The following is a 13,158-nucleotide window of genomic DNA, read 5'->3' on the forward strand; positions in this document are numbered from 1 at the left end:
CTCTTTCTTTCTTTCTTTCTTTCTTTCTTTCTTTCTTTCTTTCTTTCTTTTCTTATTTATTTATTTCTGTTATTAGGCTCTTTCTTTCTTTTCTTATTTATTTATTTCTGTTATTAGGCTCTTTTCTTTCTTTCTTTTCTTATTTATTTATTTCTGTTATTAGGCTCTTTTCTTTCTGGACATTCTAGTCCCTTGTACTATACACAAATTTCCACTTATTAAGTAAGTGCTATTTAAAATTTGTCCATATTTCCTTAAATCCCAAGAAAGACCAATCGACATTTTGTAAAACTTGTAATGTTTTGAGATATTTAAATACTAGGTTAAACAATGGCAAGTCTGCCAAATGATACATTTTGTCACAAAGATTGATTTGCACCTGATTTGTTCAATGCATCTGTGTTACAGGCATTTTTGGCTAATATAATTATTAAAACCCTCTCAACAAAGTGCTGCTATAATGACCATCTTCTGGGACTTGGAAATAGTCTTATTATACAGACCTTGATGTTATACACTAATGGCATTTATTAGAATGGAATTCTATATGTATTATTACTTCTGACATCAGCCTGGCTTTCTTAGTCTCTTCACAGCATGCAACTTTGGTAATTATGCTAATGCTAGCTGATTCATGAGGACAACTTCCTAAAGTGCACTTAATTAAACTTGGAGATTTTGTAAACAGCTGTACATGTAGGTTCTGCAAATTATGGAAATATGTCAATCTGACATGTGTATGGTCTGCCTCCTCAACCACATCACGTTTTTTTACTAAAGCAATGAGAAGTTCCAATCTACTGCCTTTTGGATGAAGCCAGTGCTTAAAGGAAGATTCTGGGAAATGTCATTTTAGCCTATATGAAGATGGGGCTAGAAGAGTTAGGTAAATGATTGCCTAAGTTGGTATAAGGGAAAATATTAAAATTTGTTTCTTTGGAAAAGGGTATAATTTTTCTAACATGTTTTCTATAATGTGATTTTGCCAGTTTGTTAGTTCTCCTGACAATCACTGATCTTCAGTGGACTGGTTGGAAAATTAGATGTCTCATTCAGAAGGCTCCATGGTCTCTGCTTTTGTTTCTGGGTTTATTTGATATTTAGTGACTCCTCATCCTTGTTTGAGTGGAAATCACCTGACTTTTAACCTAATTTATTAAAATCTCATACCCCTCTATCCATAAGAGTTAGATTTTCTACTTAGAACAGTTAGCCAAGAATAGCAGTGCTGTACCAGAAATACACACAACAAATGTTTAAGACAAAAGGATAAAAATCACATCAGAGCCACGACCAAGCTAATCAAAATGGAAGGAAGAAGGAACATTACCAGGATAGAACAGAAGGGGTGAAGGGAGAGTACTACATACAATTAGAAGAAACAGCAATTGCACAAAACTAATGACATTGGAGAATAGATTACTTAAAAAAAAAAAAAATAATGCCACTGCATAAAATCACACTCTCAGATAAGTCATAGAAGCTAAGCTAGGGATTTACCTATGGTTTTCTCAAGAGTCCCAGCAAGGTCACTTCCCCTTGCTAATTTAAGCTAAAATCTTGGGTACAATCTGGGAAATAGAGCACATCTAAAGATAATCAAACATCTATTCCTTAGTCTTTTCTTTGACTTCAATAGTCAGGACCTCTTCTCCTGCCTCAGCAGAGGGAGCCATGCTGATGATGAGTGACTGATGAGAAGTTCCTCTGGGTAAAACTGCCCTTTCAACTGGCGGGGGCATTTCCTCGGCTGGAATAGAACTTTCTTTACATTTGGATTTGTCCGGTGTTTTCTCAGCTGGTTCTCTTCCTTTATCTTCGTGTTCTTTCTCTTTATCCTCCTCTTCTTTGGAGTTTCACATTTTTCCTGGAAGAGGCAGTAACAAAAAATTGTTATTAAAATCATTACTAAGGACATTAGAGTCTTGACTAGCATACAATGATCACTGCCAAAACAAAGGATATCTGAATTAACTAAATATGGAAATCATGTCTGACTTGCTTCTATCTTTTGGATAAATTTTTTGGTATACTGGAGACTGAAGCTGAGCTGTTGCATTTGGTTTACAGGGTTTTTTGGTCCTTGTCAAAGAATTCTCTTCCTGTTGGTCCTTGTACACTTAGACGTATTAGACTCAATGCTTATGACTCTTTGCTTTTGGTTTTTTAAGTTTTAATTTATTTCATTTATTTTATGGAGATGAAATTTTTAATATTTATATTTTAGTAAAAAATAGTATTAACAAAATGCTATGTAAAAATACTATGGAAAGTATGTTTTTTCCTTCTGTATAAGCTCAAGTGAGACCCTCTTGGAGAAACTCACATTTTTTCCTAGCACGATTTTCTCCATTTGTCTTATGAGTGCTTAAGTTATCATTTTGAACCTATCATATTTAGTATAATCTATAGAAATTTCATAGTTAAAAGCCTACTAATTTTTTACTGGTAATGCTTAGGATAAACTTGAAAGAGGCCTTTCCAAGATGTAAATGTGCAGAGATACGGTTTAGATCTTTGGGCTTTTTTCCCTTGATTCTGGGGATTGAACCAGGGATACTCTATCATTTATTTTGAGGCAGGGTTTCATTAAGTGGCCAGTGCTGGCCTTAATCTTGTGATCCTCCTGCCTCAGCCTCCAGAATCGCTGGGATTATAGGCCAGTGCCATCAAAGCTGGCCAAAGTTGAGAATCTTGAGAAGTTTAGTTATATATTTCTCAATTCTCATATGTACTTTGTAAAGATTATTATTTCAGTGTTGATATAAATGAGTCATTTCATTTACACAACATCTCTAATTTTCACCACAGTGTTGTATATCTGGAAAAGAAAGAGGTAAGTTTCAGTTTCTTGACTGTGACTGCTTTTGTAATATTTGTTTCACTCATTTTCTGGCAGGTCCACAGCTGCCCATTTCTAGTAGTTTTAGAGATAATGTAATCACTAGATGTAGAAAATCTGAATCCCCATTCTGTTTCTCCATATTTGCTCTCAGGGATTTATTATGAGAATCAAAGAAATGCAGAAAAAAAAAAAAAAAAGAGGAGAGATAAACAACATTTGAATGTCTTTACATTTCTGGGAATTAGAAGCAGGTTGGTATAAGTCTGAACACTAATAGAGTTTTGTACCATAACTAATTGTGATCTTATCCAAATTTCTTAATCTGAGTCTCAGTTTCCTCTTTAATGTGAAGGATTTGGCTGAAATCTGTAATTTTTGACTTGAAGTATTTTTAATACATATTGATTAAATGTGAAAATGTTTATTGGCATGTTGGTAAAATGGCTTACATATTTGTTTTTTTTTTTTTTTTTGTGTGTGTGTGTGATTTTTTTTGTGTGTGTGTGTGTGTGTGTGTGTGATTTTTTTTGTGTGTGTGTGTGTGTGTGTGTGATTTTTTTTTTTTGTGTGTGTGTGATTCTCATTACTCATCAATGTTTTGTTCTGTAAGGTCACCGTTATCATATGAATAAATGCTGAACATCGCTCCTAGGGAGAATGCAGGGTGAGGTTCCTATACGCCTTGGACCACACCATTTTTGTCAGCAGATCTATACATAACTATTTCAGGCATGTTTCTGTTTAGGGATTTATTTATTCATCCTGAGGATTGTACCCACAGATTCTCTACCACTGAACTATAACCCCAGCCTTTTTATTTTGAGATAGTGTCTCCCCAAGTTGCCTAGGCTGGTCTTGAACTTTCCATCTCCTGCCTCAGCCTTCCAAATTGCTGGGATTTCAGGCATGCACCACCATGTTTGGCTTAGAGATATCTTATCTATTAATTTGATGAATAATTGATTCATTACATTGAACTCATGAACAAAAACACTATAATTAGTGACTAAATGAAGCTTATTTAACACATATTTTCTCTGTAAGGCATTTTTGCATTTAGGAACTTTAGATATCAGCACTACACTTGGGAACCAGTGTTTTCTTACTGCCTGCCTCCCACAAAAGTAGTGCACAATTCAAAACAATATGACACCAAATAGATTGCACAAAATGTTACTAATTTATAGTATAAGAGCTGAAACAAGAAAGTGGAGTGTTTCCTTGTTTGACCTTGGCTGCAAGTGTATGTAGAAGGCAACTTGAGTTTATCTGCATGTGCACTTGTCTGAAAATGACCACAAAAGCCTCTTGAGTATTGATTTGGGGCCAGAAATAAATTATAATGAGCAGGTAGATTCACAAATAGAATCTATAAATGGTGAGGGTCAACCATATTTAAATATAATGAACCTGTAAGTACTACATGTGATGATATGTGGGGACACAATTCAAATAATAAGAAAGGCTATAAATAAAGTAGTAATTATTAGTATTAGAGTCTTCCAAATTATCCTAACATTGGAAGTGGAATTAGAGTAGGAGCTATCTTGCTGTACTTAGCCCAGGGCTCTCTCCATTAGTGCCCTCCACTTTTTCTGCCCCGTTACCTGAGCTGCTTGTTCTCTCTTCAGTCTGAGCAGTCTTCCAAGATCTCCTGTCCCTCCCAGGAGAGCTCTAAACATTTTTGGTGTCTTTTCTTTTGGTTGAAAGAGAAAGGCAAGTCCTTTTCTTGGAGGGGTTGCTTCTTTGGTCGCACCCTTCTGCTTTAGAAGCACTCTGTAAACAGGAGAGGAAAACTGTTTTGGGTAGCTCCATGAGAGTTTTCTGACAAAATCTACCAGAAAATCTGTAATTTCTCCTACCTATGAGCTTTCTATGGGTTCCAGCATTAACAGTTTTACTTAAGCATATCTCATGAAGAGAATTGAGGGCAATCATACCAAATTTATTCTCAGCTTAGCTTTCATACAGTAAAACCAACTCTGTCTACCTCTATTGGGTTTTTTATTTTTTATTTTTGATACTCTGGATTGAACCCAGGTCGACTTACCGCTGAGCTACATCTTCATCATTTTTAATTTTTATTTTAAGACAGAGTCTCACTAAGTTGCTGAGGGTCTTCCTAAATTGCTGAGACCAGCCTTGAACTTGTGATTCTCCTGCCTCAGTCTCCTGAGTTTATGGAATTATAGGTCCCTGCCTCAATTGTTTTTGTTCTTTTCTTTTTTGGGACCAGGGATTGAACCTGGGGGCACTTAACCACCGAGCCACACCCCCAGCTCATTTTATTTTTTATTTTGAGACATGTTTTCTCTTAAGGCCTTACTAAGTTACTGAGGCTGGCTGTTGAACTTGCAATCTTCCTGCCTCAGCCTCCTGAGCCACTGGGATTACAGGTATGCGCCATCACACCTGGCTCCTCTATTTTTTGGTTTTCAAAGGTTATACCTAGCTTTCTTCATGAGGAGCTTTTCAGAATCTGGATAATGTACTAGAATTTCTTGGAGGGTCTTTTTGTCCAGAGTTAAAAGATTGGCAAACCCATGGGCCACCACATTGGCAGTTCGGCGGTTTCCTCCTCCTGCTGCCAGAAGGCTGTAAGAGAGAAAAACGAGTCTTGGCTACCATTTCACTCTTACTACATGGAGAGCTTTTGAAAAATAAATCACAATTATTATAACCATTTACACTCATAGTACATTTGTTGTCTGTAACACAGGTCTCATATTCAGGGGAAATACTTATCCCACCTAAGTGAAGAATATTTCTGCTAAGGCAACCCCTCAAACCCTCCTGTCAAATCTAAAGGAGATGGGAAGCTAAGAAACACCTGTAAGGTCACAGCACAGGGCTACCCCAAATACTGATGTTTATAAGACTTTAGGTTGTCTTCTTTTCGCTACACATTGCCCCCAGCCACACCACTACCAGCAGGACACCTATATAATAATGATGAGTTATAATTCAAGCAACTTCAAGGTGCAAACTCCCTCTGAGGAGGAATACTTAAGAAAGCCAAGTATTCCTTTGCTTTCTTAAGATGACAAAAACAGGGACATAAGAGGAATTTGAATCTTCTGATATCTGTGCTATAACAAACATTAACATAGCCCAACTCCTGGTCAGATTAACATAAAAGTTCACACAAATGGAGGATCTATCTCAGTTCTTATGATCTCGTACATTATTTCTGCTTTCAATAGTGATTTCAGGGAATGTTAAAGAGCAAGAAAAAATGCTGTCTGAAGAGACAAAGAAAGCATTAGAAACAGGCTGAGATGGCACAGCTGCCAGGATTCCTAGGCAGTGAAAATAACAACAAAAACTATGATTAATATGTTAAGAAATTTAATGGAAAAAGTAGATAACATTTTACTCAAGAACAGGTGAGAAATGTAAGCAGACAGAGAAAAATGGAATGGTAGAATCAAAAGAAAATGCTAGAGATTAAAAATAACTATGACAGAAATGAAGAATGCTTTTGACAGACATCTGAGTAGACTGGTCCAGGAAAGAATCAGTGAGTGTTTTAATCAGTTTTTTCATTGCTGTGACCAAAAAACCTAACAAAAACACTTAGAGGAGGAAAAGTTTATTTGGGGGCTCATGATTTCAAAGGTTTCATTTCATAGACAGCTAGCTCCATTTCTAGGGGCTCAAGGTGAGGCAGAACATCATGGTGGAATAATGTAGCAGAGGAAAGCAGGTCAGGACATAACCACCAAGAAGTCAAAGAGAAAGAGACTTCACTCACCAGGGACAAAATATATATCCCAAAGCCTTGCCTCCCATCGGGACCTACCTCCTCCAGTCACACCCTAACTGCCTTCAGTACCACTCATTACTTGGGTTAAGGCTCTTGTAAACCAATCATTTCACTCTAAACCTTGCATTGTCTCAAAAATGAATTTTGGGGGGACACTTTATATCTAAACTATAACAGTGAGCTTGAAGATACATTTATAGAAACTTTCCAGGTCAAAATGCAGAAGATTAAACAGAACTGAGCATAAAGAACTGTGGGATAATTCTGAAAGCTGAAATGTACATGTAATTGAAATACCATATGAAGAACAAAAGACATATTTGAAGTAATAATGGCCTAGAAAAATTCCAAAAAAACAAAGGAACTATTCCTGGGCATATCATATTCAAACCACAGGAAATCAAAGACAAAAGAGAAAATGACTCCAGAGGGAGGCAAATACCTAAGCTACAGAGAGACAATGATAAGAATTACAGAAGATTTCTCATCAGAAATAATGCAAGTCAGAGTAGAATAAAATATTTAAAATATTGAAATAAAAAACTATCAATCTAAAATTCTATATCCAATGAAAGTATCCTTCAAAAATAATGAAGAAACAAATATTTTTCTCAGAATAACAAAAACTGAAGGAATGCATTGCTAGGAAACCTGCCCAGCAAGTTCAAAGAAATTCTTCAGGGAGAAGGAAAATCATGTACATCAGAAACTCAGTTCTATGCAAAGAAAGGGATAAGATTGGAGAAGAAGGAAATGAAGATAAAATGATGTTTAGATGTAAAGTGTCACCCAAAAGCTCACATGTGAGTCAATGCAAGAAGACTTAGAGGTGAAATGATTGTGTTATCAGAGCTTCATCCCAATCAGTGCATTAATCTGCCAATAGGATTAACGGGGTGGTAACTGTAGGCATGCGGGGTGTGGCTGGAGGAGATGGGTCATTGTGGGGCATGCCTTTTTATATATTTTGTACTTGGCAAATGGAATCTCTCTGTTTCCTAGCACTATTTCTAGAGCTGTTTTCCTCTACCACACTCTTTCACCATGATCTTCTACCTCACATAGGGCTCAGAGAAATGGAGCCAGCTGTCTATGGATTGAGACCTTTGAATCTGTGAGCTCCATGTAAACATTTCCTCCTCTAAAATTGTTCCCATCTGTTCTTTTTTAAAAAGTTTGCTTTGGTTGTTGATGGGCCTTTATTTTATTCATTTATTTATATGTGGTGCTGAGAATCAAACCCAGTGCCTCACACATGCTTGGCAAGCGCTCTACCACTGAGCCACAACTCTAGTCCCTCATCAGGTCTTTTGGTTTCAGCAGTGAAAAAGCTTGCTGAAACAAATGAAATACTGATTTTTCTCATTAAGATATCTAAAAGATAATTATTTAACAAAGTAGCAGTGTATGTGAAAATACTAGCATATGGGTAAATAAAATGAGTGATAATGTCCTAAGGGCAGGGAGGAAAGGATTGGAAATGCTCTGTCCTAAGGTAACAGTTTTACATGTGAAGTGTTTTAGTGTTATTGAAGATAGATTTAAATTAGCTTAAAATGTACATTGAAAACTTTAGGGCAGCCATTAAACTTGAGAAATAAGTATAATTTGTATGCTAAGAGAGGAGAGAAAACTGAATCACATAAAATGTTCAATTAAAACCAGAGCAGGCAGGAAAAGAGAGGTGAGAAACCAAATGTAAGGCCACCTTATGGCATTAGAGTTAGCCACTTATCTGTACCTCACACTGAGGATGGGGTTGGGGAGGGGAGTCAAGGAATCTTTAGACCCCTTAAGAATGTAATGAATCCTTCAAGACAGAAGGTATACCCTTGAATCCTTACGTGTGAATACATTAATGCCTACTAATTTTGCTCAATGATTTTACCTTTCGATTTTTTGCTTCAAGGCAAATACCACCACTTTAGTCCTTTCCTAAGGTTCTTTCCAAGACAAGCTCTGCTCTGACCAGAAAAGACTAGAGAAATCAAAATTTACCCCTTCTATCTATGAATCTATGTATCATTCTATTATCTATCATCTATCTACCATTGCAATCATTTTTTCACATTTATTTACTTGAATTCCTATCCCTATTGCTACATATCTATGATATTAATATTCAAAGGACAAGAATTGGGAAAATTGATTTCATTCACTTTCCTGTAGCCTTGAACACAGAGTGATCCAGTAGTTAGGCAGGGCTGGGTGGCATTAGGAAGCTTAATTTGAACCTGAGCGTGCCTCTGTGAGTATGTCAGACTAAAAGAGAAGAACGGAAATAACATATTTAAATGTCAGGTTATTTTGAGATTTCTCAAGCTTTAATTAAACTTGCCTACAGGTTACACGTTTGGAGTGCTTGATGAGTTTTTGAACGGAGGAAATAGTCTGTCTGCCAGATGGATTTTGCCCAAACTCTCTCAGCAATGTTTAAAATAGCATCTTCCCCCCCCCCCCCTCTTGTCCACAAAATGCTTCTCCAGCATTCCACCAATGGAAAGTTTCACTCATTAAATTGCTTAGTAAGAAGGTCCCTAAATATTCCCAACTCTACATACAGTTTCTCAAAGAGCCCATGCTGGAGGACAAATAGGAGGTTAATGTGAAATGTCCCCAGTTTTTAAAAAAAATATGTATATATGTATGCGAATGGAGTAATGGATTGGAAACAAAGGAATTGGTTCTAATCCTAGACCCACCTCTACTTGCTATGACCTTAAACAGTAACTCAAGGACTTCTGAATTTTCAATTCAATCATGCAAGTGCTGATTAAGTTTCTACTGTGTATTCAACATAGTGAGGTGAAGGAGGGGAAGGGGAGAATTATTAAAGCATGGAATAGTTTTGTGAAAAGAAGGCAGACTTTAGAATCAAATAACTCTACCATTCCAGATAATACCATTTATTAAGTGTGTCTATGAACAGGTTAGTAAACTCTCCTGTGGAATCGAAGTCATCTTTAATAACTGCTACAGGTATCTGATTATCTTCAAGAAGAACTAGCTGTTTGCAGCCTTCTGACTTTCAATTATGAAGAAGTTACAATTAGGTAAAAATTCTGTTGAAACAGTTTGGTGTGTGGTATGCAACTGGACCTCAAGCTACTTATTTTGTACTAGTGTCCTAAATTTGGGTGAGTGAACAAAAGTGGTGGTATGCATGTCACAGAGAGAGAGGGTATATCCAGAGTCTATGTGAGAGAACCCGTATGTGTAAATGTGGGCAACAAAAAACTTGGACACACACACACACACACACGCACACACACACACACACACCCCTACAGTTTGAAAGTGTTCTCCAAAGTTCATGTATAGAAACTTAATTCTACAATTCATATGTTAATGGTATTTGGGGATGGGAAATTTGGAGAAGCTAATTGAATGAGATAAGATCATGCAGATGGAGCCCCCATGATGGCATAAGTGGCTTGGTAAGAAGAGCCTGCTTGCTTGCTCTATCTGAACATGGGATGCCTCTGCCACATTATGATATATCCAGAAGGCCCTTTCTAGATGCTGATGCTACTTTCTTGTACTTGCCTAATGGGGAAGCACTTCCCAGAACCATGAGTCACATAAACTTCTATTCTTTATGAATTCCTAATTTCAGGTATTTTGCAACAGAAAATGGACTAACACACATGCATTAAATAGCATATGTAATACATATGCATATGTGTGTGGTTTTTTTTCCAAAAAGAACTAGAATATTCATATAATTCCTAGTCATTTACTAATTCCAAGCTTGTATTCAAGGCTGCCACACAGATGGCATTTTGTGTGCTGCCAATTAGAAAGAACAATATTCCAGAACTGTTTTGTAATTTCACATGAATGCAAAATAATTGAATTTATATATTGCTAAAAATATTGTATTTTAAAAGTCTAATAGTATGTTTGTAAAGAAATTCAACAAATATGGCGCTTTATCACTCATATGCTGTGTTTTTTTTTTTTTTTTTTTGGAAGTTCTGCCTATTATGAAGAAAAATAAAGGAGAAAGTAAAGGGGAGGGGAAGAAATTATTTGCTGCATTCTAAGCAAAAAAGCAGTGCTGGAGGCATCACAATATCCAACTTCAAATTATACTACAGAGTGATTGTAATAAAAACTTAATGGTGCTGCCATAAAAATAGACACATAGACCAGTGACAGAGAATAGAAGACAGAGACAAACCTACATAGCACAGTCATTTGATCCTTGACAAAGGAGCCAAAAACATACATTGGAGAAAAGACAGCCTTTTAACAAATGTTGCTGGGAAAATTGGTTATCAATATGAAGAAGATGAGAGTAGATCTTTATTTCTCACCATGCTCAAAAGTCAACTCGAAATGGATTAAAGACCTAAGAGTTAGACCAGAAACCATGCAACTTCTAAAAGAAAACAAAGGGTCAACACTCCAAAATACTGACACTGGCAACAACTTTTTCAATAGGACCCCTAAAACCCAGGAAATGATGCCAAGAGTTATTCATTGGGATGGCATCAAATTTAAAAAAAAACTTCTGCACAGCAAAGGAAACAATTAAGAATACGAAGAGAGAACTTACAGAATGGGAGAAAATCTTTGTCAGCTACTCTTCTGATGGGGGATTAATATCTGGAATATATAAGGAACTCAAAAAATTTACACCAAAAAGTAACCCAATTAATAAATGGGCAAATAAATTAAACAGACACTTTTCAAAAGAAGAAACTCAAATGGCCCACAAGTACATGAAGAAATGTTCAACATCATTAGCAATTAGAGAAATGCAAATCAAAACTACATTGAGATTTCATCTCACACCAGACAGAATGACAGCCATCATCAAGGATAAAAACAATAATAAATGGCAGAGAGGATATAGAGAAAAAGCAAAACTTTTACTGTGGTGGATTGCAAATCAGTATAACCCCTCTGGAAATCAGTAAAGAGGTTTCTCAAAAGACTAGGAATGTAATCACCACATGACTGAACTATGCCACTCCTTGGTATTTACCCTAAAGAATTAGGTGATCTTACTGTAGAGATACATGTATATCCATATTTAAGCACCACAATTCACAATAGCTAAACTAGACTAGGTGTCCATCAGTGGATGAATGGATAAAGAAAATATACCATATCTAAACAGATATGGTATATATGTATATACATATATACATATGTACATATGTATACATATATATGGCTTTATTCAGGCATAAAGAAAAATGAAATGATGGAATGATGGGTGACAGGTGTATTGTACTATTCACTGTATTTTAAACTTTTATGTAACAAAATATTTGTATAAAAATAAAAATATAATCTATCCCCCAAACAAGAAATTTCATACTTCATATACAAAGTATAATGTGATTAGAGCCCCCTGAATTTGTATAGTGCACAACCTGCACAGCCCTTCCTAGCAGATACACTGTATTTGGAACACACATGATAAAATAGAATGTGAAAGAATACGAACTGATTGTGGAAATAAAAGAAAAATGAAAATGGGGAATAAAATAGGATTTATTTAAGAAGTCAAATTTTGCCATACGAGGATTTCAAATTTAGTTTTAAGCCATATAATAAAAATAGACCAATTCTTGGTTTTAATAAAGGTTTTAATAAACCTTTCCTGAAGGTTTTAATAAAGAGGTTATTCTGTAAAGTGATGGGAAATTTCTTATTCTCACAACAGAAACAAGAGTGAATTTGCTAGGATTATTTTAATAGTTTCTTCAGTAAAGGCTGTGTATCATTCTCTAATTCAGTAAGAGTAATTCTGTGAGTGGAGTGGGGTAGGTCAGTACAATGCATTCCATATACCCAACTATCTCTTTGTTGCTCTGGAATGATCCACAGCACCATTTAGAATATTTGGAGAAATACATAATACTTAAACATTGTCTTTCTCGGATGGGCTTATTTATTCATCTATTTTGTGGTGTTGGGGATGGAACCCAGGGCCAGGTGTGTGCTAGACAAGGGCTCTACCTCTGAGCTACACCCCCAACTCAGCTGGGCTTTGATAAGTTTTTTGTATGAGTTTGAGATTGTACAGATGATTGTGCTTTGGAGTAAAATCATTCAGGGAAAGATAAAGAGTTCACTGTATAAATAAAAAGGAAAAGAAAAACAATAAGTAGACATAAATTAAGACTATAAAATGCATAGTCCACAATGGTCTAGTTTTGGGGTTATAATGATGATTAATATTTGCTCTCAAGCTGTTTGTAATCTAGGAATGGTGTGAGTGTATTTCAGGACTGTCAGATTAGCAAATAATGATAATAATAATAATAATAATAATAATAGCAATAGCAATAATAGTAACATTCATAGCTTGTATTATTGAGTACTTACTATGAGTCAGATAGTTTTCTAAGTTCTTTTTATTAACCCAATTAATGCTTTTCAATCCTATAAGTTAGTTATATGTTACTGTGATTTCATTTGAGTAATGAAGAAAGAAGTCTCAATTGAGTAACTTGCCCAGAGTCTCACAGTCCCTATATCATGTCATTGAAATCTAGTCAGGTACTCCTCTTAGCCCAATAAACCCAAT

General features: G+C 35.8%; 1 protein-coding gene across 1 annotated transcript in view; it reads right to left on the minus strand.

Annotated features, from left to right (window-relative positions):
• Positions 1–942: 942 nt before the first annotated feature.
• CNGB3 (cyclic nucleotide gated channel subunit beta 3) overlaps positions 943–13,158 on the minus strand; it is a 141,305-nt gene continuing 129,089 nt past the window's right edge. The window contains exons 16-18 of the mRNA XM_079146608.1: positions 5,294–5,440; positions 4,414–4,621; positions 943–1,853 (exon numbers count right to left, since the gene is read on the minus strand). Of these exons, the coding sequence (XP_079002734.1) occupies positions 1,608–1,853; positions 4,414–4,621; positions 5,294–5,440 (601 nt within the window). The 3' untranslated portion in view covers positions 943–1,607. The remainder of the gene's footprint in view (positions 1,854–4,413; positions 4,622–5,293; positions 5,441–13,158) is intronic.

Source organism: Sciurus vulgaris, assembly GCF_902686455.1.
Source record: "Sciurus vulgaris genome assembly, chromosome: 1".
Taxonomy (NCBI): domain Eukaryota; kingdom Metazoa; phylum Chordata; class Mammalia; order Rodentia; family Sciuridae; genus Sciurus; species Sciurus vulgaris.